This window comes from Trachinotus anak, unplaced genomic scaffold (genome assembly GCF_046630095.1).
Source record: "Trachinotus anak isolate AG129_WGS33_773 ecotype Australia unplaced genomic scaffold, CSIRO_AGI_Tana_v1 ptg000002l, whole genome shotgun sequence".
Taxonomy (NCBI): Eukaryota; Metazoa; Chordata; class Actinopteri; order Carangiformes; family Carangidae; genus Trachinotus; species Trachinotus anak.
The window spans coordinates 13,409,483-13,436,944 of record NW_027273853.1 but is presented as its reverse complement, the minus strand read 5'-3'; the positions used below and the strand labels follow the sequence as shown (position 1 = coordinate 13,436,944).

At 40.1% G+C, this 27,462-nt stretch overlaps 1 protein-coding gene across 1 annotated transcript; it reads left to right on the top strand.

The window, feature by feature from the left end:
- Positions 1–691: 691 nt before the first annotated feature.
- On the top strand, positions 692–27,285 carry rasgrf1 (Ras protein specific guanine nucleotide releasing factor 1). The gene is made up of 27 exons (XM_071499445.1): positions 692–1,405; positions 5,860–5,966; positions 6,270–6,417; positions 8,544–8,636; positions 9,049–9,302; positions 11,118–11,197; positions 11,418–11,611; positions 13,418–13,527; positions 13,819–13,937; positions 14,456–14,616; positions 15,832–15,895; positions 16,217–16,359; positions 16,494–16,576; positions 16,672–16,920; positions 18,429–18,799; positions 18,893–19,012; positions 20,023–20,193; positions 20,338–20,444; positions 20,987–21,099; positions 21,209–21,269; positions 21,933–22,036; positions 22,119–22,203; positions 22,314–22,511; positions 22,602–22,681; positions 22,763–22,880; positions 22,975–23,043; positions 24,648–27,285. Exons 1-27 carry the CDS (start codon positions 1,130–1,132, stop codon positions 24,738–24,740), a joined length of 3,771 nt encoding a protein of 1,256 aa, XP_071355546.1. The 5' UTR covers positions 692–1,129; the 3' UTR covers positions 24,741–27,285.
- The last annotated feature ends 177 nt before the right edge of the window (positions 27,286–27,462 follow it).

The window sequence follows — 27,462 nt, the reverse complement described above, 5'->3', positions numbered from 1 at the left end:
TGTGTATTATTATTATTATTATTATTTTTAGAGTGCGATGATATGGAAATACTTAGGAGAGTACACATACCTCGCATTTGCACCTCAGGACGGTTCTTGAGTAAATGCACCATGTTACTTTCCACCACTGGAGGCAGAACAATTTCAGCCCTTTAACTCACACATACGGTGGGTGAAGACCATAAGATGTTGTTAAAATCTCAGAATAGGGGAACCCTGAGCAGTGGTGGTTCTGGTTAGCTCACACTGTAAACTTCAACCTTTAAGTTGAGGGCTGGCTGACAGATTTTGTCCTCCAGTGAATCAACTGCACCAAAAACAAAATGCTCCTTTATGCTAAAGGTAATAAAGGAACTTCTATTGTTCTATGTAACCACTTCAAAGTATCCAAACTGGTTGCTTGCTTTTCCATCGCGAACATGGTGAATAGTTGAGATATCAGAAGAGTCCTGCTACAGAAAGTTTTAGATAAAATATGGAGAATGTAAAGTGAAAATACATGGACTCAGCAATCAGCTGCTCAATGGCTGATTTACATTAGTGTGAGGATTTTTCTCTTGGCTGCTTGTTATTTTCCATATTAGTCTTGTGCCCCCAGCATTTGCTTCTATACTACTTGAAACTCAATTTATGCGGCATCTTGTTGAAACGTCCCTGTCCAAGGTCCTGAAATCTGCTTTCCCAAGCATGCGTCATGTGACTTCACCCAGCACTGCCGAGCTCAGCACCAAGCCTACTGGTTTCTGGAGATTTAATGTGAGAAAGGGACAAACCTCGAACCCCTTTTCTTCCTTCTCCTCTTGCCTTGGTTAGACTGTTTTTTCTCCCACCACTTTTCATCTTTTGTCTTTTTTTTTTTTTTCCAAGATGGGGAAATGTGGACCTTCAAAGCGCTCGGAGTATGACAAAAGATTTTAGGATGCTGGACTTGTGCTGCTCGTTTTGTTCCTCTCTTTTCACTTAAATGCCAACACGCTGAATGCGTCGGACAGAGCGGACAAGCCTGCTGCTAGAGGTCCGCATTCAGAAAGTCAACATCTTGTCTTTCTTGATTTGATTTCTCTCCGGAGCGACTTCAGAAGGATGTAACGGCCGATCCACCGTGTGCAGCTGAAGTCTCCTCATCAAAATGCAGAAGGGAATACGACTTAATGATGGTCATGTCACCTACCTGGGGCTTTTGGCAAAAAAGGATGGTACAAGGCGAGGGTGCTTGAGCAAAAAGAGCTCAGACAACACGAAATGGCACACAAAGTGGTTCGCTTTATTACAGAATATGCTCTTTTATTTCGAGAACGAGTCCAGCTCTCGACCCTCGGGATTATACCTGTTGGAGGGATGCATATGCGACAGGGCGCCTTCTCCGAAACCTTCACTGTCAGCCAAGGAGTGCTTGGAAAAGCAGGTATGGAGAGCGCGCACACACACACACACACACATACACACGCACGCACGCACGCACACACACACGCACACACGCAGCCTCTCTCCCTCTCTCACTGCTTTATTGTTTTTCAGACCACACGTTAAAATATTTGACGCGGGCCACACTGGATGTAAGAAAAATGTTCCTGCGCGCCAGGTGGCTTTGAACTCGACATTAGCCCAGAACAAAACGATTCTCTCATGAACATGTTCTTCTCACATCCCAGCGCATGATGACCTCAAACCCAGCGCAGAAGAATAACACGAGCGTCCAGATTGCTGTACCGCCCGTTATGTAATGCATGCACGGCATTAATGATGAGGTAACAATATTAACACCTAATGATATTACAGCAGCCCTGGCAATGGGCTATGCAGTGTTTTGCTCTGGGTTGCAGCAAACCGGAGCTTGATCCTTTTTTTTTTTTTTTTTTTTTTTTTCTGTTGGTGGGAGAGTTTTCAGTGGTGCATGACATGCACATGATGCATTTGCATCCTGGTTGGTCACATATTTTGCTTTTGACTTTCAGTCATCATCAACATCAGTCATCATCTTTTTGACGTTTCAGGGTGGAGAGTTATATACCTAATGCTCCCTCCAATAAAACATGCAAAAAAAAAAAAAAAAAAAAAAAAAAAAAAGTTGTGGCCTCAGGGTTTCCATCTTGTGGTAAAAAGATAAAATTACAGTTGAGGCTCAAGAAGCAGCAGGGTGCCGGTGATCAGTCAGCTCTGATCTAGCTGACCTGAATGAAATGATTCAATCTAATATATATTCATTTGCATTACACGTGGTTGTTGTTGCATCACTGGTTAGAAGTGCTATCTTTGATCATGTCCCTGTTACAGTGGTATAAAGACTGCGTGTAGCAACATTTAAATCAAATTTGCAAATGTAGGATTCACTTGTTTCTAAGAGATCTCCAGTGACTGCTTCATTAAAACACAAAAGTTCTAAGTCGAAAGGTTAACACGCCTGCTAATATTGTTGTTGTGAATAAACAGTCGAGGAACATAATGCCTCACTGTCACTGTCCCCTCTCCTCTCTCCAGGCTCTGTGCCTGACTCCGTAGGTAGGGCTGCAATCCAAAGTGAGTCCAGGCTCTTCCTGTGAACAGCTGCCCTTGTGCTGACAAAGCAGAATGCAACACACTGGCTAATGTTGTGCTCTCACGGTTACTTTAAAGGCACCAAAAAAAAAAAAAAAAAAAAACCCTCCCAGGAAGAATTTGGATTCTTCTTATATCTTTATCAGCAGTGCTGTTTCCCTCTGCATTCTGCTGTTTTAAATTTTTAAATGCAGTAATGTGAATGTGAACATGCTGATAAAAGTCGGATCAATAGATCCCTGCCGTCTTGGACTTCAATTCATGATAAAATAGATAAACGATATTGATTCCCTTTGTTCTGTGAATCCTGTTTGCGAAGAGAGAGAAAGCACTGAGAGGTGCACAATTAATGATGTGATTGATATGATGCGCTGCCGAAGAGTTACCTCTCAACGTAAACAAACAAACAAACAAACATCCTTAAGAGCACAAATATTGTAAGAGTAAGAAAATATCATCTCTATCTCCCATGCCCACCTGGATTTATGGTTTTGTGGCAACGTTTTAGCAATCCACTATAATCCCTACATTATATTTATCCTCAAATGCAGTTAGTGTGAAAATGATAATGCGTTTGAGCCCAAGGTTTCTATGGCAACCCTTATTTGCATCCTAAAGAATGATGCAGTTAGAAGAGGCGGGGTAACAAAGAGGAGAGAAGTAGTGTGTCGCATCTCTCCTATTAATGTGAGCGCTATCTGGGCTAAATTTGTTCTTGCAGTACCTTGGAGGGGTCAGAGTCCATTTATAGAAAACACAGCTCGCTCACACTGGGAAACAGCAGCACTTCAACCAATAATACAAGAAGCTGCAGGAGCAAGTCATGGCTGATTTGATTCAAACTGTACTGTAACTCAAAGGATGTGAGTGATATGTAGCGGTAACATTTGATGCGTTGAGGTCGGTCGTGTTGGTATGAAGAAGACTAGCATCCAAACTTAAGCTCCTCATTAAAATGAAAGTGGATGCATGCTGAGTGATTACTAACATTCAGCTCTCCAGGGAATATGTTACTGTATAGATCTTGTCATATGGTTCAGCAAAGTCCAGTACTGCTGCAGTAAAACTGAGCTGTTTACCAGTCAGTGGCAATTACACAAGGCACAGGAATTATTCAACTCAGGTAGAAAGAACAATGAAAATATTTCTAAATATTTATTTACCACTCATTCGTATCCACAGCAAAGCAAGACTGACAAGAGTTTTGGCCCCATAACAAAAGATGCAAATTTCATTGATTTGAGAGCAAATAATGATCATGTATCAATATGATAGGATTTATCAATGAAGTTTCTATCTCATATCTATGTTAACATCAGTAATGATTTTTAAAGGTGCATGACTCAGCCATAAACATACAGCAGGAAGCAGACAGTGTGCTTAACATGGCCTCACACCAGACACTCACCGCGCTCTTAGAGAGATCATGAGGGAAAACTACAACAACATGCATGCCTCCCTGACAGAAATAGATTTTCTTTGACGGTAGGATGAATACCTAATGAATGTAAAGATGGACGAGAAGTCAGCCATGAATAATGATCAGTTGCAGGTTGATAGGCGCCTGTTGAACATCTGCAGGCCAAAGATTAGAGACTGGTCTTACTCAACATGGCTGTAGCAGTCCAAAGGGAGGATGACATTTCACTTATGGGAGTTGTGGTATCATTTTATTTATTTTTTTATTTATTCTGATTAGTAATATATGCTATATGTAGTGAATAAACATGATATAAACCCAAGAACACTAATCAATGCCTTTAAAAATTAAAATTCATGAAAATTTCTTTCTTTTGGAAAATTGCAATGATAAATGCAGGAAGTTGTTGAAACTATTTTTTGAAACCAGCCATTTTCATACATACTTGTAGCCACTTTGAAAACCCACAAGCATCACTATATTTCATATAAAAGCAAGGTTGCTCTTTTTACACATGTCCAAATAGTTACACCATTTTGTAATTTAACCATGATAGCAGAAATATTCACATCCTTTAATAAAACATAGCAATACTGTATATTGAATAAAGGTTTTGTGTTCAAGATTTAATTTAATCAAAAGTTCTATGTGCTAGAAAAATGTTGTTTGGTATCAACAGTAAAAGTTCTCATTCGGCAGAATGGCTTCTTGCAAAGGAGGAAATTCCTGACAAATGGAAGCCCGAAATGTGCCAATATCAATGACCTACACTTCATCTATAAATCTTAAGAAAATTATTCAATTGATAAAGTAATTATTAGATTATTTTAAAATTAAATGATGAAAATTAAAATGATTTTAATCCAGTAAATGTTCCATTCCTTGCTACTGGTAAACCCGTTTTTAAGAATGACTGCTTCGAAAGTGTACAACATTTCAATACTATATCCAGTCAAGGTGGAGCCAATTTGATCTATTTCTTATTTACTGCTTGGACTGATGAATATTTCATAAACCCATCATGTGTTTTGTATAAAAAATCTGTATTAGCAAAATACTTCAGAATCAAAACTGTATTTTAGTTTAGGAACATGTAGGTGCCAGAAAAGAACAACTAATCGCTAGTATCTTATGCGTCCTGTCACCTCTCCTAATAAAGTAAAAGAAAAAGTGAAAGCTTGAAATCACAACAAGGCCTCCTTTTTTGAAGAGGATTAAAACAAAAAAAATATTATTTCATTTCCTGTTTAGTTAGGTTTCGCCACTGCATTTAAGGATCCCAGAGGCCTGCAAATGATCATCTCTTCAATCAAAGGATGCACATGAAAGGCATATCAAGTAAAAAAAAAATACTAAAACAGCCTGAAGTATTAACTCATACGCAAGTAGAATAGGTTAAAATCATATAAACCCCTTAGAATTAGTTGCTGCTGGGAGTCCAGCACGAAAGGAATCACGCTTATCTTTAATCGAGTGACACAAAAAAACGCAAACGCAACCTAACTGTTCACATTGACTGGAGTTGCTAGGAAACAGGTATCGCACAGTTATGTAATTGGCCATGGCTCCAGCCTCCATGTCTTATGGCATTTCCTCCTGGGAACCAGAGACATCCCAGGAACCGAGCTGGGGGAGGCTTCCCTCAGCGTGCTCCATCAATTGCACTGGTGGGCGAGGAAGATGTGGCTTCCCCAGGCCCTGTGTGGTTTTAAATCACCCGCTTGATGTCTGCAGCAGCGAGGCAGTGGAACAAACACAGAGACAAAAGCAGTGGAGAAGCTTAAGCCAAACCACTATATAATAGATTTATCTAGAAGGTGTCTAATAATGAATACTCCTTCCTGTTTAGAACATAAAACATGTCAGGTTAATCCTCACTCTCTCTCTCCCCTTGTTTGTTTCAGTACTATTTCACTGTCAGCTTCACCCATGAAAACCAAAAGGCGCTTGAGTTACGTACAGAAGATGTAAAGGACTGCGATGAATGGGTGGCAGCAATATCACATGCCAGGTAAAAGGCACACATCAGTGAAATGTGCAGATATGGCAATTAGAAGTTGAATTAGTCAGTAGAGGGTAAGAAATCTTTGACTGATGTGCTCATTCTGTAGGGTATGTTGCCATGGTTTCATAAGTGCAGTTAAAACTATGGGGTATGACAGACTTGAAGAAAAATGCTTTGTTCACAAGAAAAACCTGATTGCTTTGATGTGAGATGAAGCTACATGCACTAATGTGTAATTCAGTCCTCAAGCTACAATACAAAACCATGTGTGTGTGTGTGTCTGTGTGTGTGTGTTTGCATGTGTTACAGTTACAGAAACTTGGCTACCGAGCATGAGACTCTCATGCAGAAGTATCTTCATCTGCTTCAGATCGTGGAGACGGAGAAAACAGTTGCTAAGCAACTTCGACAACAGATAGAAGATGGGGAAATAGAGATTGAAAGGCTGAAGTCAGAGGTAAAATTCACTGTCATTCCTTTACGCTCAGGAGTAGCAATGTAAACAAATATGAATACATTATTCATATAGGAACAGATAATGCACTCTGAACTGATACGAACAGCATCTGAATATTTCACTAATACTCACCCTTCCACAAACGTCACACCAGTCAAATCTAAATACACCTTGCTACAATCAGCTGGATTCACTCCTTACAGTGATGCCAGGATCTCTGATATCACTCTTAGAGGACATCCATAAATCTGTTTAGAAATCATAGGAAATAATTTCAGGTCGGATTCACTTTTTCTTTAGTATCAAAATAATCAGGTCAAAATAAAAGGTGATTGTTGTCTATACAGTCCAAACAGGAATCACTTCCAGCCAAAGTAGCACCTTTCCATGATGAAGATTTGTTCAAATGTAAACAAACAGTAGGCTAAAACCACAAAGAGAGGTCATTTTAAGTGTGATATTTAGACAGTCACTGAGGTTCATCACCAACAGCTTTTCGCCAGTCTTCACCAGATTTGTTGGGCAGTTCAGGATAAGGTGCTATTTTTACCTCATGATATTGAAGTCTGCACCTTGTGTGACATGACAGCAGATAGAATTGAAGTTAGGGATCATCTCAAAAGTGACTGCTAATCAGCAAAAGTGCTTTTCAGATATTTGTCAGCAGTTTTTGTTATTTTTCTATCACACTTCAGTCAAATTTATCTGAGCCTCCTCCCATTATATATATATATATATATATATATATATATATATATATATATATATACAACCGTTTTTGTTTTTTTTAATGAATAATCATGCATCATGAGTTGTATGTCATCCTACTATATTTATACTGAGCTTATCCATTCCAGCTTATCCATTATTACACTCCTTTAATTTAGACTTAATAATAATAAATACATACTTCTAATTTATTATCTGGTAGATATAATGTTATTTATATTATTTTGTATTATTTTAATTATTTTGTATATTTATTGTACTTGTACATGTACATACAGTAAGAAGAGTACAAATGACAGTAGAAAACAGTTCACCACTTCTGGTATAAATCTAAAAACAGATTTTGTATCATGTTTGTGATATAAACAGATACAGGTCATAGCTTTGCATTACATCCCAGTTATAAGTATATCTTTGAGCTATTTCGGCTGAACTGTGTCTTCTGATACCCATCCTTTTACTGTGTTTGGGTCCTCAACACTAAAGCAAGTGCTGTTAAAATATCCAGGATTTTGTTCTCTCTGACTAAACCACAATACTGGAGGATTACAGGATTTTCTATCTATAGACAAATGTGTGGCAGCCGCATAACAGTCAGACCTGCTGTAAATAGATTTACTGAACTGGCACAATGACAGTATATTACCACTGCTTCTTGCATTGCCCTTGTGGTCCTTTCTAAAATTTGAATGTGTCTTGACCTTGTCTTAACCTGCCAGCACAAAAATAACAGCTGTACCAGTGGGAAAACAATGCATTATGCTGATTATTGCTCTGTTTGCCTCATATGTGGAAACTAGTGTGAGAGGACAGATATAGAAGCACTACCCCGTCACAGAGAGAGCCGTGGTCAGGCCGACCACTCTCCACTTTGCATCTCCTCTCTGAAACAATGCCTCCAATAGGGCTGGGTTCCCAGCTGTATTCTTCAGATCAAATAGTCATTTTACTTTAATGTGCAAATGTGATGCTTGAAATCAAATTATGTGCTGAATATGCATGAACACAGCTTTATATTGTATCTCCTCTATGAAATGCAATGACAATTAACTCTCTTGCTGTCTACAAAGTAAATGGAGACACAGCATCAAACAGTTCAAGGCAGTTCCAGTCTGGGGTTTTTTTTTCTCAGCAGCCTGTTTACCTCTTGTCAACATGCAGGACAGTCTGGTACATGTTGCATTTAAATGACCAATGTAAATAAATATTGATGCAGAGATACCAGCCAAGTGAACAGAGCAAGTTTAGTCAGGCTATAATGTGTCAGTGTTGACAGCACTGACAGGTCTTGTCCTGTTGAGTCAGTCACTTTGTTTACATGCTGGTACACTAAGTGAGAAGAAGAGAAATGTGTAAGTGGGAATGATTGGTCTTTCTTGTGGTTGCTTCCCTGGCAGATCGCTGGGCTGCTTAAAGACAATGAAAAGATCCACGCCAGCCCTGCAGCTGCCCCAACTGACGACGACTCAGAGATCAAGAAGATCAAAAAAGTAAAGCATGCAATCATAAACTTGTTCTTTCATTCATTCATTTTCCATACCACTTATCTGAAATTGGGTCGCAGGGGGGGTGGGGTGGTGCCCAGCTGACACTGGGCAAGGGCGGGTTACACCCCGGACAGGTCGCCAGTCTATCGCAGGGCTGACAAACATAGCGACAAATAACCCCACACACACTCACACACCTATGGGCAATTTAGAGTCACCAATCAACCTAACGTGCATGTCTTTGGACTGTGGGAGGAAGCCCACAAACCCAGAACCTTCTTGCTGTGAGGAGACAGCGCTAACTACTGCACTACCATGCCACCCCTAAACATATTATCATTATATATCTATATATAAGAGTGTATTTAGATTTTGAGGAACTGACCATAGCCCATAAAACCCTGGTCTACTTCAGGTCCAGAGCTTCCTGCGGGGATGGATTTGCAGGAGGAAGTGGAAGACCATCATCCAGGACTACATCCGCTCACCACATGCAGAAAGCATGAGGAAGAGGAACCAGGTGGTGTTCAGTATGTTAGACTCAGAGGCCGAGTATGTACAGCAGCTTCACATCCTGGTGAACAACTTCCTGAGGCCACTCCGCATGGCTGCCAGCTCCAAGAAACCGCCCATCACCCATGATGATGTCAGCAGCATATTCCTCAACAGGTTGGATCCTCTCATCTATAAGAGTGCCCTAAAAAAGTAATCTTCTTAAAGGTACCCTGTGGAGTTTTCCGCACATGGGTAGTAAATCCTTGTGTCTTTGTGTTGCTTTTCCACTGATTGACTGTCAGAGGCAATAATAAGAAACATTTGTTTTTTTGCTATTGCTACATAGCCAACGTTAGCATTAACAGCTGTTTACTTACCAGTCTAGAAACTAGAATTATCGGCTTGTGGATGTATGCCTCTGCCACTCAGCTTGTTTCAGATTACATCCCTGTTTATCAAGAGTCATATAAAATATTAACCATTTGTGTAAAACTTTGACATAATTGTTGTGTGAATTCTTGAGTTATGGCTAGAAGCGTATTTTGTGCAGCCATAGTGACTTTGACCTTTGATCACCACCTTGTCCTTGAGTCCAGGTGAACCTGTGTACCAAATTTGGAGAAATTCCTTCAAGGCATTGCTGAGCTATTGATTTGTAGACACGTTGTGATTGGTCAGTTTGTAGTCTTATTCTGATTGGTCAGTTTGTGACGTTATTTTGATTGACTGATTTGTAGTCGTATTCTGATTAGTCAATTCATAGCCACGTTCTGATTGGTCGATTTGTAGCTTTATTCTGATTGGTCGATCTGTAGTCATGTTCTGATTGGTCTATTCATAGCTGTGTTCTTATTGGTTCGTTTGGTAGCTTATAGCCTTATACTGATTGGTCAATTTGTAGCTTTACTCTCATTGGTCAGTTTGTAGCCATGTTCTGATAGGTTGGTTTGTAGCCATGTTATGATTCATCAGTTTGTAGTCGCGTTCTGATTGGTTGATTTGTAGTTGTGTTCTCATTGGTCGATTGGGTGCCACATTCTGATTGGTAGAAAAATAAGATGTACAGTATGTAAAAGATGTCAGTCACATACAGTGTAGACCATTAGAGACATGTGTTTTATTGCTTCCTCTCTAAAATCAGTGGACAAATCTCACAATAATTATTTCAAGTGTCATTACCTTGACAACCATTGGGTTAATACTGATGTTCATGATGTCTAGACAATAAATCTTAATAATACTGATAATCCCCTGATCTATCATCTCATACAACTGACAGTTTAAAATTTCCATTTTTCAACTTTTAAATTTATGTCAGGATACCTTTAAAACTAATGTGTGAATCCCATCCAATTTCTTTTGAATGTTTATGGCACACAGAAAATGTATTATGGTGATTTTTGGTTGGCCTGTGACCTATCTTTTCCATATCACCTGAAGTTTCCACTTGTCCACCACACACCACAAAATCCGAAAAGAAAAAAAATGTGCTGCATACATTCATGCAACGGTTTGTAGTGCACCTTTAGTCTTTTTACAGAGGGAAAATCAAGTTGTAAACAACGTGAGACTAAGCAATGTGTTCTGTACTTCCTCCATATGAACATAGTTGATTAATGAAAAAAAAAAAGGATTTATGACTATGTCAACTGGGTGTTTGCAAGCTGTACGCCATGTAAACATATTCAGTTTAATATCAAGGTTTCCTGCCACATCAGGAAATTCTTTGCTGGGCATACAGACAGTAATCTGCATGTGCCCTCATTGGCCTATTCAAAGTCCACCCACACACTCATCTAAACACATTCATGGTCAAAACCTGCACACCCATGCTCTTGTACAGACTGTCTGCGCTTCATTCATTTATCACAACTTCACTGGATGTTGGCAGAATTATTAACTTGCAAACTCTGTATTTGTTTGAGAAGATTTTTTTAAAAACAAAAAAACAAAATCAGTTTCACTAACATTTTCTCTTTTTTTTTCCAGTGAAACTATCATGTTTCTACATCAGATATTTTACCAGGGTCTAAAAGCCAGAATAGCGAGCTGGCCAACATTAGTGCTGGGTAAGTGAATTTCTTCTTTCTGACCATTGTTTTACTTGCTTTTATTTATTTTAATTGTCTTTTGTACAGCACATTAGTCAGCTCAAGCTGTGCTCTAGAAGTAAAGTTGACTTGACATTGAAAAGCTCATTCAGTGGTAACTTTGATTAAAGGTGATGACGTAGAAAAACCCCTCAGTATCGTTTTTGTTATTGTTGTCTTGCTATTGATCTCTTTACAGCGGACCTATTTGACATCCTGCTGCCCATGCTGAACATCTACCAGGAGTTTGTGAGGAACCACCAGTACAGCCTGCAGATCCTGGCTCACTGCAAACAGAACCGAGACTTTGACAAGCTGCTGAAGCAGTACGAGGCCAAGCCTGACTGTGAGGAGAGGACCCTGGAGACCTTCCTCACATACCCTATGTTCCAGGTTAGCTCATTTGCCTCACTGATATACAGGAGAAATAAAGGCAGACCCATTTGTTTGCTGCAGAGCTGCAGCCTGGGGCCAGATTTTGTCGTTAATTTTGTGCTCTCGCAGCCATTCTGGGCCAAGTTCTTCTCTCCATATATAAATGCTACCCTTGGGCCATATATTTCACCAACCTAATACTAGGTGGCTATTGCTATTCCAATGATACCCCATTGTAGCTGTCTGTAAAACAGCTGGCTACTTTGTTTTCTGTACATTCACAGCTGGATATCTTTTAAAGGCACTGTCTGTGCCAAGTTTATATGGTCACTAGTATTCATTTCGAGGCCCATACCCATTTTTACCTGCTCTCTTCTTATGTATCTTAAAAGTTTTTTGACTTTTATGTCATTTTAGTATCTTGTGTTTTGTTTGCAATCCAGTATCACTGTTAAACCAATGGATTGGTGTTTTCTTTGAATGATAGGTTGTTTATGTCAACAATGCTTGTAAAATTGAAATTACACATTTAGTTATTCTCTACCTATAAATCCGGCAGTAAGGGCTGAAGGCACTATTGATGATACTGAGGTCATATCCTCAGCATTGTCCCTGTGAATTTGGGGATTAAACAAATGGAGGAGCTTGTTTATGATCTACAGTTACAGGCAAAACTACATAAGGAGGGTGACACTGATATTGTTTAGACTCAGTATCTTTGAATGCAACCATTTTCACAAAGCAATGAAGTTAAATTGATATCAAGAACTGCAGAGAATTGCAGTATATTTATGACAGTGTGGAGAATTTTTTGTGATAGCATTTAGACCATTGTGTGGGTAGAGGAAACTTACAGAGATGTTATTGAGCAGTTGGTGAATTTGCCAAAAAAAAAAAAGACTGACTGGTTATTCATGTGCATAGATTTAATCACACCTCAAATGTTGTGACTAATATGTTTCACCCAGCCAGATTATGTCCAAACACCTGACAGCTGTCAAATTACTTACTTCTTAACCAAACTTCTATCACTGTTAATGTACATTAAGAGTGATTTGATTGATCATCTTTAAGGTATATCATATGTTATTGAGTTATTTTTTATTTTGCATTAACCCCTTGTGAGCAGTCCTTGTATTATCTAAGGCTAAACTGAGGATGAAAGGTGATCCAGCTCCCTCCATTACAGCCCAGGAGCTCTTGAGCGACCCACTGGCTGACTCAGTTACTTTTTTTTTTTTAATGCCTTTATTTGAGAGTGATGAATAGAATGATTTGAATAAGAGAAACCTCATAACCAAACTGACCAATGATGAGTGTTACCAAAATATTTTCATCAATGTATTCTGACCTGTATTCTGGTGACAGCTCAGTCAGGACTTGGCTTCAAAGTCCCGCCTCCTTCCTGAACGCTCAATGGTGTTGGTGATGTCCCATACTGTAGCATCGCTGATCAACCACAGAAACAGCAGGCGTTTGTCTGCTTTTGCTCAGAATATCCCTGTAGTGTTTTTCATGTCTATAAAAAGCGGTTGTCTTTTGAGCTCAGGCTTTAATAATGGCTGCTTTCTGGCAAGGCACGCAGTTTCCCAACAGTCCACCCTGCTGGGGCCTACTGCAGGCTGTGCTGTGTTGATAATAAATTTTGCTGATGAGTGTAGATTGTGCTCTCTACTGATCTACCTCTCATTAGTGTACGTGCACATTGGCACTTGTTTATTCCTGTGTATGCATGTTTGTGTTGTGGTTGTTACATTTATGGATGTATGCGAGCTGATATATTTCAGGCTGACTCCGTTGTTGCTTTCTATTCTGTTTCTGTAGATTCCCCGCTACATCCTTACACTCCATGAACTTTTGGCCCACACACCCCATGAACATGTAGAGAGGAACAGTCTGGACTACGCAAAATCTAAGCTGGAAGAGCTTTCCAGGTACTTTCCTCTAATATTGTCAAAACCAAGACCTGCATGATGTCTCAAGTGAGCAACAATGTAGGGTAAACGACATACAAAAAATCAAAGGCTTAGGTTTGGTCTTGGTTTGGTGTGTGTGGTGGCTGGGTGGGGGTTTAGGGGGAGTACACAAAAAGAAATGTGAATGTTGTGTCCTGAATTAACTATATGAATCTATGATCCCTAAGTGTTATAACACAAAAAGTTAGACTTCTTCTACATGATTTCCTTTTTTGTGTCTTAATGATGATAAAATGTCCCTTTTACTAGAATCATGCACGATGAAGTGAGTGAGACCGAGAACATCAGGAAGAACCTGGCAATAGAACGAATGATTGTAGAGGGCTGCGAGATTCTCCTTGACACCAGCCAGACATTCGTTAGACAAGGTAACAGGGGTGGGGTTGGGGGTGTGGGGGTATATTTCCTGTCTTGTCCCTCCTCACTTGTCTGACAGCCCCGTCCCACATCTTCAGCCCTGCATTTTATACATTAAAATACCAATATCTCTCTCTCTCTGGGGAACAACATGTACTTTTCATGAGTAGAGTCTTTAATTTACAAGTGTAATTAGACTGCTCTGAGGCAAACTGATGATGAATCTGGGACTGTAAATGTCACACATCCCCAACAGGCCTTGATGGATGAGAGAAAACAGAAATGGTAGATTATTTAATCCTTAGTATCTCATGTGACTGTACATATATTCAATCGTAGAGGAATACAAGCAATTTGATATTGATTCTTTCTTTTATCTACTTTCTCCACTATCCCCTCCTCTTGCTCCTTTTTTCCTACCCCCTGTTATTGCCTCTTTTCCATTTATATATGTACCTCTGTATATCTCTCCCCCTCTCTTTCTCCCTCGAACGTCTATTTGCACATACTCTTTTATTCCCACATACAGGGTCTCTTATCCAGGTGCCAATGAGCGAGAAGGGCAAGATCACCCGTGGGCGACTGGGCTCTCTGTCTCTGAAGAAGGAGGGAGAGAGGCAGTGCTTTCTCTTTTCCAAGCATTTAATCATCTGCACCAGGGGTTCAGGGGGAAAGCTTCATCTCACCAAGGTGGGCCTGCACTGCTGAGCTAGTAGTGGAGCTGCTCCTTATTTCAAACATTACAATCTTACAGCGCCGCACAGCCACGAATCTCTGAGCTAAATTGAACGAATTAACTAACAGGAGATGAAAGCTACAGGGTTAGCAATGTTGTGGGTTTTATCAGTGGCAATGACCACCAGAGCGACTCACACTCATACAAGCCTGCGAGTGCGTGCGCACACACACACTCACACACACACACACACACACACACACACACACACACACACACACACACAGACACACAGGCTCATAGTGCATGTTTGAAAGCAGCTGCTTGATGTCACTTTGATTTGTGTAATGGAGTGGTGGTGTATGATTACTCCACATTATTCAACATTACAGAGGGCAACTGATGTTTGGGGGTCTAAGATGAGACCAGAAAGCTTCCAACTGAAGACCTCACATATAGTTACAGAAAAACTGTAACTGTGTTGCTGTGAGATGTTTTGGTTATAATCCTTAAGATTTTCATGAGATCAAATCGTGTTTGTGATACTACGTACAGTTTTATAATTTTTCAGCAATAGCCATGCATTCAGAATTACCTCTTTATTTAGTAGTTGCCATTGTCAGTGGTGGGGTCCGCCATTCTCATACTATATTCAAATTGCCCCCAAACTCACAAGGGATTCACAGGAAATGATACATGCATGTAATCCATGTATTAATGTTTTTAATTTATCAGCCTTATTGTTTACTGGCTAAGAGTTTCCAACACCACAAAGGCAGATTATGTCAAATACTTCAGAAAGTGCACTGATCAATCTATACAGAAAGTAAAGTAACAATCTCTTCAATTGTCATATGTCTTAAGTCTTATGGCTTCTTGTATTTGTTTTACATACAGGCAATCTAAAACGCTTTATTAATGGCATTGGCTCATGATAAAGAATTCATAAAGGACACATGTGGGGTCACTGATGATAACCTGTTCATTGTGTTTTGGCAAGAACTTTAAAGTGGCAATAGATTGTTGACACTGCTTAGCCTCATTCACAATTACATCTGCATTTTCACTTGGAAGGACATTTGAAAAGATGAAAACAATGAATTCCAAAATTCATTACAGCAGTAAATTGGTGATAATTGAACTTTGTATTATAAATGTATGATAGCATGTTGAGTAAAATGACGCTGGTGTGAAGAAACTGAGTGTAGTAAATTATATGTTGTTTGCAGAATGGAGTAGTCTCGCTTATTGACTGCACTCTTATGGAGGACCCTGAGGGGACAGATGATGAGTGTGAGTGTTTTATTCATATAGCAGCTTACAGACATATGCATCATATGTATCATGTGTGATGTTGTGTATATGATTACTAGAGTGTGCAGACTTGATTAATAGTTTATAATTAATATTTGGAACAACAGAAAAATAGTGCTCTAAAGACAAACAGTCCCACAAATTCCAAATAAATTAATCAATAAATAACTATTTTTAGTGTTGATCTTTTCCTTGTTTTTATTAATGTAGATAACGCCTTTGCCATGTCTTTACTGTATATTTGCTTAAATCTATAGAGAAAATGACAGCTTATGTTATGTCTTTGTTTTCACCTCAAAGCCAAATCAGACAAGAGCGGCCAAGACATGGAGCACCTGGACTTCAAGATTGTCGTGGAGCCAAAGGACAGCCAGTCATTCACAGTCATCCTGGTGGCCTCCTCGAGGCAGGAGAAGTCTGCATGGACCAGTGACATCAGCCAGGCACGTCAACACACATCACAGTCTGCAGCCGTCAGACGAGAAGCCGAGGATGTCGGCAGGAATCCTGCATGTCACAGAATTCCCTAACATTTCCTCTGTCTTCTCTGTTTCCTTTGACTGCATCTGTCCTACAGTGCATAGATAACATCCGGTGCAATGGGCTGATGATGAACGCCTTTGAAGACAACTCCAAAGTCACAGTACCACAGATGATCAAGTAAGCTCATTTTTCTTTATTGCAACTCTTTGGATCTTCTCCCTTTTCCTGGCACTTATTTCAAGTTCTGTTTGTGCTTTATTTTTCCTGAGCAGGTCAGATTCAAGTCTGTACTGTGATGATGTGGACATCCGCTTCAGTAAGATGATGAACTCCTGCAAGGTGCTGCAGATCCGTTACGCCAGCGTCGAGCGCCTGCTTGAGAGACTGACGGACCTCCGTTTCCTCTCCATCGACTTCCTCAACACCTTTCTGCACTCCTATCGTGTGTTCACCACTGCTGACGTGGTGCTAGACAAACTCATCACCATCTACAAGAAGCCCATCAGCGCCATCCCTGCTCGGTGAGTCATTTTACATTTGGACAGACTTGATTATTGCCAGGTTGTTGACAGCGTTTACAGTAGACAAACAAATCTTACTCGATCTGTTTGGCGTTCTCCCAGACCTTGCAATGTTGCATAAAGATGAGATTGATCTATAGTGATGTGAAGCGCTGTCATCCTCTTATCAATGCAAGGCGTGTGCAGGAGCCAAGAAGCTTGCAGTTAGAATCTAGGTTTAGGTTTAACTGCAACCATATGAATAGCCTCTTTCCATTTTTATGCATACAAATGTTTGAAATTTTGAGTAGTTTCACCTCAAGAAGCTCAGTTCAAACATCAAGGCAATGCATTCTCTATAGCAGTTCTTACGGGTTTGTAGGGCAGATGGCTGCACAGGAGTAAAACAACAACAACAACAACAATGTCCATGTAAATACAATTTAAAATGGTCAGTCATTAAATAAATATGTGTGGAACTAGTGGTTTGTGGTGAGAAGGGTGGATAAAGAGATTAATAGACAGTAGCCCCTAACTTTATGAAAGCACCATATAAAATCACTGGAGTACCCCCTGAAAAATGTTTCATATTCAGTCTAATTTGTCATTACTGTATGTAGTTATGGTCATGCCAATTAAGTCAATTTAGATTTGAATTTCAATAAGCTAGTCCAGCTGGTGTTTAGGGATATTTGCAGAATTAGTGTTTCAATACTGTATGTGACACTGGCACAGTTAAGTCCCGTAATCTTCAAGGCTTCGCATGTGAATTTTGGGGGTTTGTTTTGTTGGTTTACGTGAGCACAGAGAAGCAGCAGATGGAGCAGTGTAGGAAGATGATGCCTCTGTATCACTGTTTGTGTGTGTGTGTGTGTGCGTGTGTGTGTGTGTGTGTGCATTCGTGTGGTCACTGGCAGTAATTGGGTCCAGTTTCTCCTGCCTGCCTGGGAGAGTGTCTCAACTGGGCTCTGTCGCTCTATGGCAACCAGCCTCGGTGCTGCAGGACCCCACCCTCCCCTCTCTCCCGCTTTCCTTGTCTGCAAAAGATCCATAGTGTGAAATGTTGATGGAGTCTTGCGATGGGGCTAACTCGGCGCTTTGTAGGCCTAGAGCGAGGGCCCCACTGTGGGGCTCAGATCAGGGGGAGCTCCCTATGCCCACACCCTGCAGCATGCTCTCCCGTGGTGCTTGTCATGTCACTGAAACACCTACACTTGGCTGCTTGTGTCAGCAGTGGCCATGCGCACTATCACTCGCTGTGCTATTTATGGGAACCCGTGAGGTCGCCAGGAGGGTTGCAGGGAGTGGGAGAGGTTTTCTGCAACACTGCAGCTTGTATCCTGCTCTAAAATGATGAGACGCGACTGCAAAGGGACTTCTGGTTGCTCAGCTGACTTGGTTTGCATAAATTATTTAGGAGGTGTTGTGTATTTAGCTAAGCTCTTAAAACATAGGGTGTACTTACCAAACATCAAAGAAGCATATTCCTATGTCTTAAATTCAAATGCATATATCCTCCCTTGATGCAGGTCCCTGGAGTTATTCTTTGCCAGCAGTCAGAACAGTAAACTCCTGTATGGAGAGCCTCCCAGCTCCCCCAGGGCCAGCAGAAAGTTCTCCTCCCCTCCTCCACTCGCTATCGCCAAGAACTCATCCCCAAACCGCAGACGCAAGCTCTCCCTCAACATCCCCATCATCACTGGGGGCAAAGCTCTTGACCTGGCTGCCCTCAGCTGCTCCTCAAATGGCTATGCAAGCATGTACTCATCCATGTCCCCGTTCAGCAAGACCACCTTGGACATCAATAAACTCTATGTGTCCAGCCCTATCTCAAGTAAAATCCCTGACGAGGGAGAGGACAAGAAGGACAAGGTGGAAGATACCTCCGTGTGCAAACAAGGTGGGTTGGCAGCAGCCATTCCAAGCGAATTGCTACAATACTGACGTGCTGTAATTATTTCTGAGTAATCTGTGTGCTTCTGTTATGATACAGATCTCTCAGTACGAGAGGAAAGTGACAATGATCAAAACCAGAGTGACGATGGGGACCCAGAGGCCTCTCCCACCAAGTCGCCAACCACCCCAAAAAATGTTAAATGCAAAAACTCCTCAGGTACATTGTGTCCTAGACATGTGCGCTGACGTAATAACGACTGCAATATCCAAGCTTGTAAACTGCACACTGACATGCCACCTGTATCCACTGCCTCCGCCAGTGCCACATTCATCACTGAGCCCTCAACACTATTTTGTTTAATCACAGAAACAGACCACATAATAAAACAAAGCTTGTAGCTGACACAATTATTAAATTTGAAATAAGCCACATTTTACTGTCTATTGGTTTGTTTGCTTTTTTGGGGTTTTTTTTTTTGGCTTGTTTTATATCAAAATTAAAAGCTCTCACTCAGTGTTTGGGGTGAAGAAAAAAAAGAAGAAAAACAAACATGAAACTGTGAAGAGTAAGTCATATAAAATATTAATTTGTTCATGGTTATGAACATGTGGGGAAAGCCAATGCTTGGCTTTAGTAGGTGTTCTGGAAACTTGTGTCATAGCAACTACATCAAGACTGTGTTTTCCCTGCCGCCCCCAGTAATGAGGCTGTTTCACTGGAGCCAAGATTATCTGTGCCTTCTAAATCTTATGACAAAATCACACAATAGATTTTGAAAACAAAGTCTGCTCTGTGAATATGTGAATTAACCACAATTGTGAAGCAATGTGTGTGTATCACATGGTGCAGGATTCTTAGCTGCGAATGATCTGTCTACATTCCCAAGATTTAAACATAGCAGACTGCAGAGAATCTGTTGATTCCTCTGTTATGCTGATATTTGGTGGCTATATTTAGCTGCAACCATCTTGATTATCAAAGCCTCTTGTATAGTCTGATGGGACACTGTTGTGTTATCCTGTAGTGCCCTCTAGTGTAGGCTTGAGTAAGGAGAAGAAACAGGTCATTCTGCAGTGCATCTGAAGTCAGTTAAATTCAGTCATATCAATAGCATTTTTTTAAAGTTCTGAGTCATATAAAATATGCAAATTTGTTATTGTAATATGTTATTTGTGAAGCCTTTTCTCAAGCTGACTTATTTCCTCTCGACCCATGTTTCCTTGAAGAGTTCTCCCTGTTTTCTTACAACAATGGCATGGTGATGCCCTCTTGTCGAGAGCTGGATAACAACCGCAGTGCCCTGTCTGCTGCCTCCGCCTTTGCTATTGCTACAGCCGGAGCCAATGAGGGCACCCCTACCAAGGAAAAATATCGGCGGATGTCCCTCGCCAGCACTGGTAAGCACATCTATCCACTCTCCAATTAAGACCACTGAGCACTGGTTTTAGATTCTTACTCTCCAACCTTTGTAGGAGTTTGCTTGCGAAAACATTATCATACTCATGAGAGCTCAGTTTAAAAACTTACTTACTTTTCTGCAGGTTTCCCAACAGATCAGAGAAACGGAGACAAAGAGTTTGTGATTAGACGAGCAGCAACCAACAGAGTCCTGAACGTTCTGAGACACTGGGTGTCCAAACATTCTCCGGTAAAACATCCCAACACAAATCAGGGCATGTTTACTGTATTGGCACAGTTCATCATTGCAGTATGACTCCCCCTGTCAGGCAAGGCCTGACAGTATCAGAACATGAATTTTGCAATATTTCTGCAAAATTCTACATTTTACATACATTTCTTTTACATGTGTACAGGCGAAATAACAATGTAGTCCATCCGTTCAAAAACTTGCCTTAAAATTTCAGTCAAATTATTATCAATAAAGGAAACATTTACCCACAGATAGTCTGAGATTGTTTGGTGTAATTTATTTGTGATTTTCAGTGATATGCAAAACACTGTATGCAGAACTGCCCACCTGCTTATGTGCAATACAGAGAGGGCTTTCTTTGAGGGCTTTGGGATTGTTGTGTCATTAACAGAGGAATAACATAGACAAGGAAAAAAAAACAGTTAACTGAAAAAATATATATTCTAAGGCTCCTTTGTGTGTGTGTGTGTGTGTGTGTGTGTGTGTGTGTGTGTGTGTGTGTGTGTGTGTGTGTGTGTGTGTTGCATATTCCTCTCCAGGACTTTGAGAGTAATAATGAGCTGAAGACAAAGGTTATTGCCTTCCTGGAGGAAGTGATGCATGACCCTGAGCTGTTGACCCAAGAGAGGAAAGCAGCAGCCAACATCATCAGGTACTGTTATGTGCTGCTTTATTGGAGGACTCAAATTTATTATGTAAACCCACTATTTGTGACAAATACACATACTTCAGAGCTTGACTTTTTCTTCTTCTGCTGTCAGGACTCTAACTCAGGAAGATCATGGTGACAGTCAGATCACCCTTGAAGACGTAACACAACTGGTGAGTGTGAAAGGTTTGCATGGAGCAGTTTTAAAGGTACAGGCAGCAAGACTGTAACAACAATATGCAAATATATCCACTTTTATGTGGGGAGACTCCATCCACTTAAGAGCTGCAAGTAATTATTATTTTAATTGTGAATTAATGTGATGATTAGTTTTGCAGTTAATTGTTTGGTCCATAACATGAGTGATTTCCCTGAGCCAAAGGTTACATCTACAAATATGTTGATTTTTTTTTCTGACCAACAGTCTAAATCCAAAGATATTCAGTCTGCGATCACAGAGGACAAAGAAAACCAAAAAAAATATGTGAAGTGAATTTGTGGCATTTTTGCTTAAGAAGTTACTTGAAATTTTAATAAATTCTCAAAATTTTTACAGAATGATTTTCTCCAATCCACCTTAACTTTGAAGTAGATTTGCACACAAAAATTCTTAAGTCTTGTTAGTACATTTCTCTGCCAAAATAAAGCTGGACACATATTTTTAGATATTCCCTCTCCTCTCATCCTTTTTGCTCTGGGAGTTAGACTGAGTTTCTTAGCTTGAGCATTCTTGCCATTTACCAACATCAAGTTAACTGAATTTTGTGTGTTTGCATTCAGCATTTTCACTCACCTTGTGCATCTTTAATCATTTTTGGGTTTTTTGTGTCTCTTAGATGGGAGGGGGGAAGACTGAGCCCTTTGAGAGTCACTCTGCATTGGAGATCGCAGAGCAGCTCACTCTGCTGGACCACCTGGTGTTTAAGGTCATCCCATATGAGTGAGTACGATCTCAGCTCTTTGTGGCCAAGAAGAACACAAATACATACATCTTTTTAATTGTTGATTTGTTCTTTTCACAGAGAATTCTTTGGACAAGGCTGGATGAAGAATGACAAAAATGAGAAGACACCGTACATCATGAGAACAACAAAGCACTTCAATGATGTATGTTCCAATAAGCATGACCTTTACACCACACCTCTACTGCAACTTTTATTGGTTTTCAAACAGTAGTATTGAGTCTAAACCACTCATTTCTCTCATTCCTCTGCAAGATAAGCAACCTTATTGCCACAGAGATCCTGCATTGTGATGATGTGGTCACAAGAGTATCAGTCATAGAGAAATGGGTGGCTGTAGCTGACATCTGCCGCTGTCTCCATAACTACAATGCTGTGCTCGAGATCACCTCCTCCCTCAACCGCAGCTCTGTCTTTCGCCTCAAGAAGACCTGGCTCAAGGTTTCCAAGCAGGTGTGTATTGTGTATCTCTTTATACTTTGTTTCTTCCTAATGTGGTTAGTGTTATCATTAATTGTCTTCTTGATAACCGTTTTCTCTCAGACTAAAGCACTGATTGACAAGCTGCAGAAGCTGGTCTCATCAGAGGGGAGGTTCAAAAACCTGAGAGAGGCTTTGAAGAAGTGAGTTCAGTTCAAGGACATCGTTTTGGATTTGATCAATAAAGCAGTACAAGTGGATGATGTGTGTGTTTTTCCCACCAGCTGTGATCCTCCCTGTGTGCCCTATCTGGGGATGTACCTGACTGACCTAGCTTTCATTGAAGAGGGAACGCCGAACTACACTGAAGACAATTTGGTCAACTTCTCGAAAATGAGGATGGTGAGATTTTCTGTGTCCTGCCACATGTGGTACTTTGTGCAGATGTGTTATTTTACAGTCAAACCTTTAATATCCTGCTTCTTCTGCTTTTCAGATTTCTCATATCATAAGAGAAATTAGGCAGTTTCAGCAAACAGCATACAAGATTGATCTGCAACCAAAGGTAAATTAATACCAAGATTGTAGACCATTGGTTCCATCTTGGCTTATAACTCCTTAAATAAGCTATGTCTAAAATAAATACAGCGGTCAGGAAAGGTTTTATATAAACCTTAATTTAGTCTCGCTTTTTGGTCTTCAGTGGAGGGGACAAGTCAAATGAAGCTATGTCTACTTGCAGCCCCTCCACACAGGTTGTTTATGTTGATCTTTTGAAGCGAGTTCAACCAAAATGTGATTATTCATTTACAATTACATTTTCTCATTTGGCAGACATTTTTATCCAAAGCGACTTACAACTGAGGGACATCACTAAAGCTTGAGGGCAGTAAGACACCATGGTGTCAGTACTATGTATTACATCTATTTAATAAGTGCAAGGGGATCGGGTAAATCAGTGCAGTGAAAGTGCATAGTAAGTGGTAGTTAGGCATGTTAGGGTGTTGGTGGTGTTAAGAGAGGAGGTATTCTCGGAAGATATGAGTCTTCAAGAGATTATTGAAGATTGAGAGGTTCACCCCCCCATGACTGGGAGACAGATGCAACATGGTCAGAGAAGGAATGCTGGTTATCAAACATGACACTCACGTTTCTCACAACCTTGGTTTGGGTAAGAGATGAAGAGGCAATTTTGATATTAATGTAATGTTGGAGAGTCTGATTAGCTGGGATGACTAAGAGTTCAGTCTTAAACCAGAGAGGTTTAAGTGAAGGTGGCATTCCTTCATCCATGTGGATATGTCAAAGAGACAAGCCGAGATCTACGCAGAGACTGTAGGATTTTCTGGTGGGAATGAGAGGTAAAGTTGAGTGTCATCTGCATAGAAGTGATATGAGAAGCCATGCGAGCAGATAATTGGACCTGAGGAGGTGGTGTATATTGCAAAGAGAAGGGTTCCCAGTACCAATCCTAGGGGCACATCTGTAGGGAGGGAATGGGATAAGGACGTATGTCCTTGCCATGACACACTGAAGGAGCGACCAGTGAGATAGGATTCAAACCAAGAACATGTTTTGCCTGAGATATCCATGTCAGAAAGTACAGACAGCAGGATGTGGCAGTTCACTGTATCAAAGGCTGCTGATAGGTCCAGCAAGATAAGAACCGAGAACTGAGCCGCAGCTCTCACTACCCTTAGGGCTTCTGTCACAGACTTCAGAGCTGTTTCAGTGCAGTGGCCATTCTTAAAGCCCATCTGATTTGGATCAAGGAGGTCATATAGCAGAGGTGAGGGGAATTCTGAGACCTGCTATGGCCAAAAGACATACAATATGCTATTGGAGATGATGGTAGGCACTGTTTTATTCTAAAAGGTCACAAGCCAAAAAGGTTTAAACCAACTGATACAGACAATAAAGAAAATGGCTACCTGTGATGTTTTGTAAGATTTATTTCAACACCCTAACATTCCCAGTTAGCACTTATTGTGCACTTCAGGCACACTTCTTTACCTGATCTTCTTGCACTTGATCTTATTGAATGGATTTTGTACTTAGTACTTACTTATAGGTCTCCTACTGCACTGAAGTTTCAGTGTTGTTCTTCACCTGAACAGTAGATAAGTATGTAAATGTTAATTGAAGAAAACTGTTTTTTTCATGTTTCAGGTAGCCCAGTATTTACTGGATAATGGCTGTGTTCTGGATGAAGAAAGCATGTATGAAGCTTCACTCAGAATTGAGCCTAAAGTGCCCAACTGATGGGGAAGGTGGTCCTCCACGTTATTATCTCTGTTAATATTACACATCAGTTAACATACACACCAATTTTTGTATTGCTGTACATGTTTAATATATTTGCTCTTCTGTACAGTAGATGTTTAGGGTTGTTTTGTCAACACAAAACATTTCAGTGTATTATTTTTTGTTTGTTACCGTTGCCATGGTGCCACCTACTTTAAGAATTCATTAACATTTCTTTGGGTTATTTCAAGCATAATAACAGAGGTCCCTTTGGTTGCACGTAACTGTGTCATCTTTGTGACCAATGACATTATTTTGCATCATCTCATACTGTGTCGACTTTGCACTTTCTGAGCACTTGTGCTGGCGGCCATTGTTCTCTTTGCTTGAAATTTACTGATGACTGAATTTCTCTGCAACCAATGTAGCAATGTAAAAATGTAACTGCATCAAATCAGGTAAAAGAGCACAGAGAATATAACTGTATTTAATGCTGGGAAACAATGATCAGTGGAGATGACAGCAAGGTATCTGAAGCATAACTGTCTCTGTGCTTCCCAAACCAAAACAAGAGAGATTTGTTTCTTCATTTCTGCTCACTACTCTGAGGACAGGGGTTCCCAACCATTTTGAACTGCAAACCATTTTTATATTGATAATGTCATTCTGTACCAGCCCAGCTGGATCAACAAAGCTCTATGTCTTGTTGTGGTTAGTTACTAAATTGAAATAAAAACACTGAATGAATGCCGAAGGTGCTGATGCCAGACTGGTTACCTCACATACTCAGAACCTTCTTTATTCAAGGGATCACCCAAGTCATTAGGGTTCATCCTCTGGGCTCCATGCCATGTACCAAATTTCATGGCATTGGTCTGGACCAAAGTGGTGAACCCACAGGCCAACAATGCCATCTCTAGAGCTATGCTGCTAGCATGTCTAAAAATCAATTTATTGCCATTGGGAATATGACAGCAAGCTTTGAAAAATGTAGCACAGACTGTGCAAACATAATAGTCAATAAAGTTTTAGAACTATTTAGTTGTTTTTTTTTTTTTGCTGAATCATACAGTTGACCAGTAGCAAATGTTCTGAGGCTTGTAATGGTCCACAGCCTTGGGGTTGGGAACCTCTGCGCCCAAGATACATGTCTTCATTAACCCACGACTGACACGTTTTTAAACATTTTTTGTTATTTGTTGCAAAGTGATACACTCTTTTCATTGCCTGTTGTCACATGAGGTGCCCAGACTCACCTTAGACACTTCAATTCATTTAATATAATCAGATATAAGCATACAGCGCTAAAGAAGGATTACACCTCTTTAGTTTGCTGACTTAAGGTGAAAGTTAGTCATCTGAATTTACTGTCTAAATCCTGTGTTTCTTGGTTTTTTTTGTCCAACCCAAACTCATGACAAAAGCTCACATGCGGTGGTAAGTGTTGTACCTTCAGGTTTGGCGATACTTCTGTAGAGTAAAAGGTTGTTGCTCTTCTGTAATTAAAAGACAATCTGTCCTTTTTGCTGTTCCAGTGATTGTGGAACGTGACTGTATATCACTCTGTTATATGCATTGCTGTTAAAAACTATGATAAAACATATGTGAATGACCTCTGCCTGCAGCATTCAAACACTATTTTTGTAGTAGTATAAGAGAGAGTGACTTGCTCTTTATATGAACATGGGAAAGTATTTTGTACTTTGTTGTTAATTCACGTCACTGAGATGTGCTGTACATTTTGTACATGCAACCCTGCATATTTCTCAATGTGGAACAGTGTAATCCTTTCAAAAAAAAAAAAAGAAAAAAAAGTTGTATCTCAAGCTTAAACACAAAACGCTATAACAGTGTGGTCTTGAAACCATGACTTAGAGGTAGGAGGCAACTTAAGAGTGTTTTACATTTATACTGTAATCCTGTCTATAACCATTTCTGTTAGCAGGAATATAGTAACGTAGTGCTTATTCTGTGAATATTTGTATGTATTTTTACTATGTATGTACAGTACACTTTTGAAGCTCATGTGGCAGGCATGCAACACTTCACAGACAGAATAATACTATATACTTATACTGTATACACTTATACATGCACATACTCTTATAAGGTATATAAACAAATAAACATTTTGCTGTTAGCAATACCCAGTGGTATGAAAATTATCTTTCAACCCTCATGTTTCCACACCTGAAGAAATATTCCCAGTTTTGTAAGAAAAAAAAATAGAAAACAGAATAAAAGATTTGATGATGATAATAACAACAAATAAACAAAAATATGTTTCCCAGTTACCTCTTGCTAATAAATCCATTTTATCTCAGGGGCATTTTGTCTCAAGTGTTTTTGTAGATTATCAATCAGTTGACATCATGCTCATCTAATATAATGAAATGTAATCTGAAAGTATTTAATGACACGTCTTTGTGTTAGGAAGCAATGGTGTACAGTATAGTTATGGACAAAATTGTCAAAAAAAAAAAAAAAGAAAATGCAAAAAAAAAAAAAAGAAAATACAAATACATAAATTGGCATAATATGTACATCCATTACATGTAGTTAACTGACACACAGTTTAGGCTAATGCTGAAACCCAAGTTTCTATCAGGCTGTAATGTGTTCTGTCTACAGGGCCTTGTCCACACTCAGATCCAGGGGAGGTAACCTGGATGTGAGGCAGGACTTGATCAATCTGTACTGCACCACTCCCCTCTCCCCCTGTGGGTTTCCTCCAGGTACA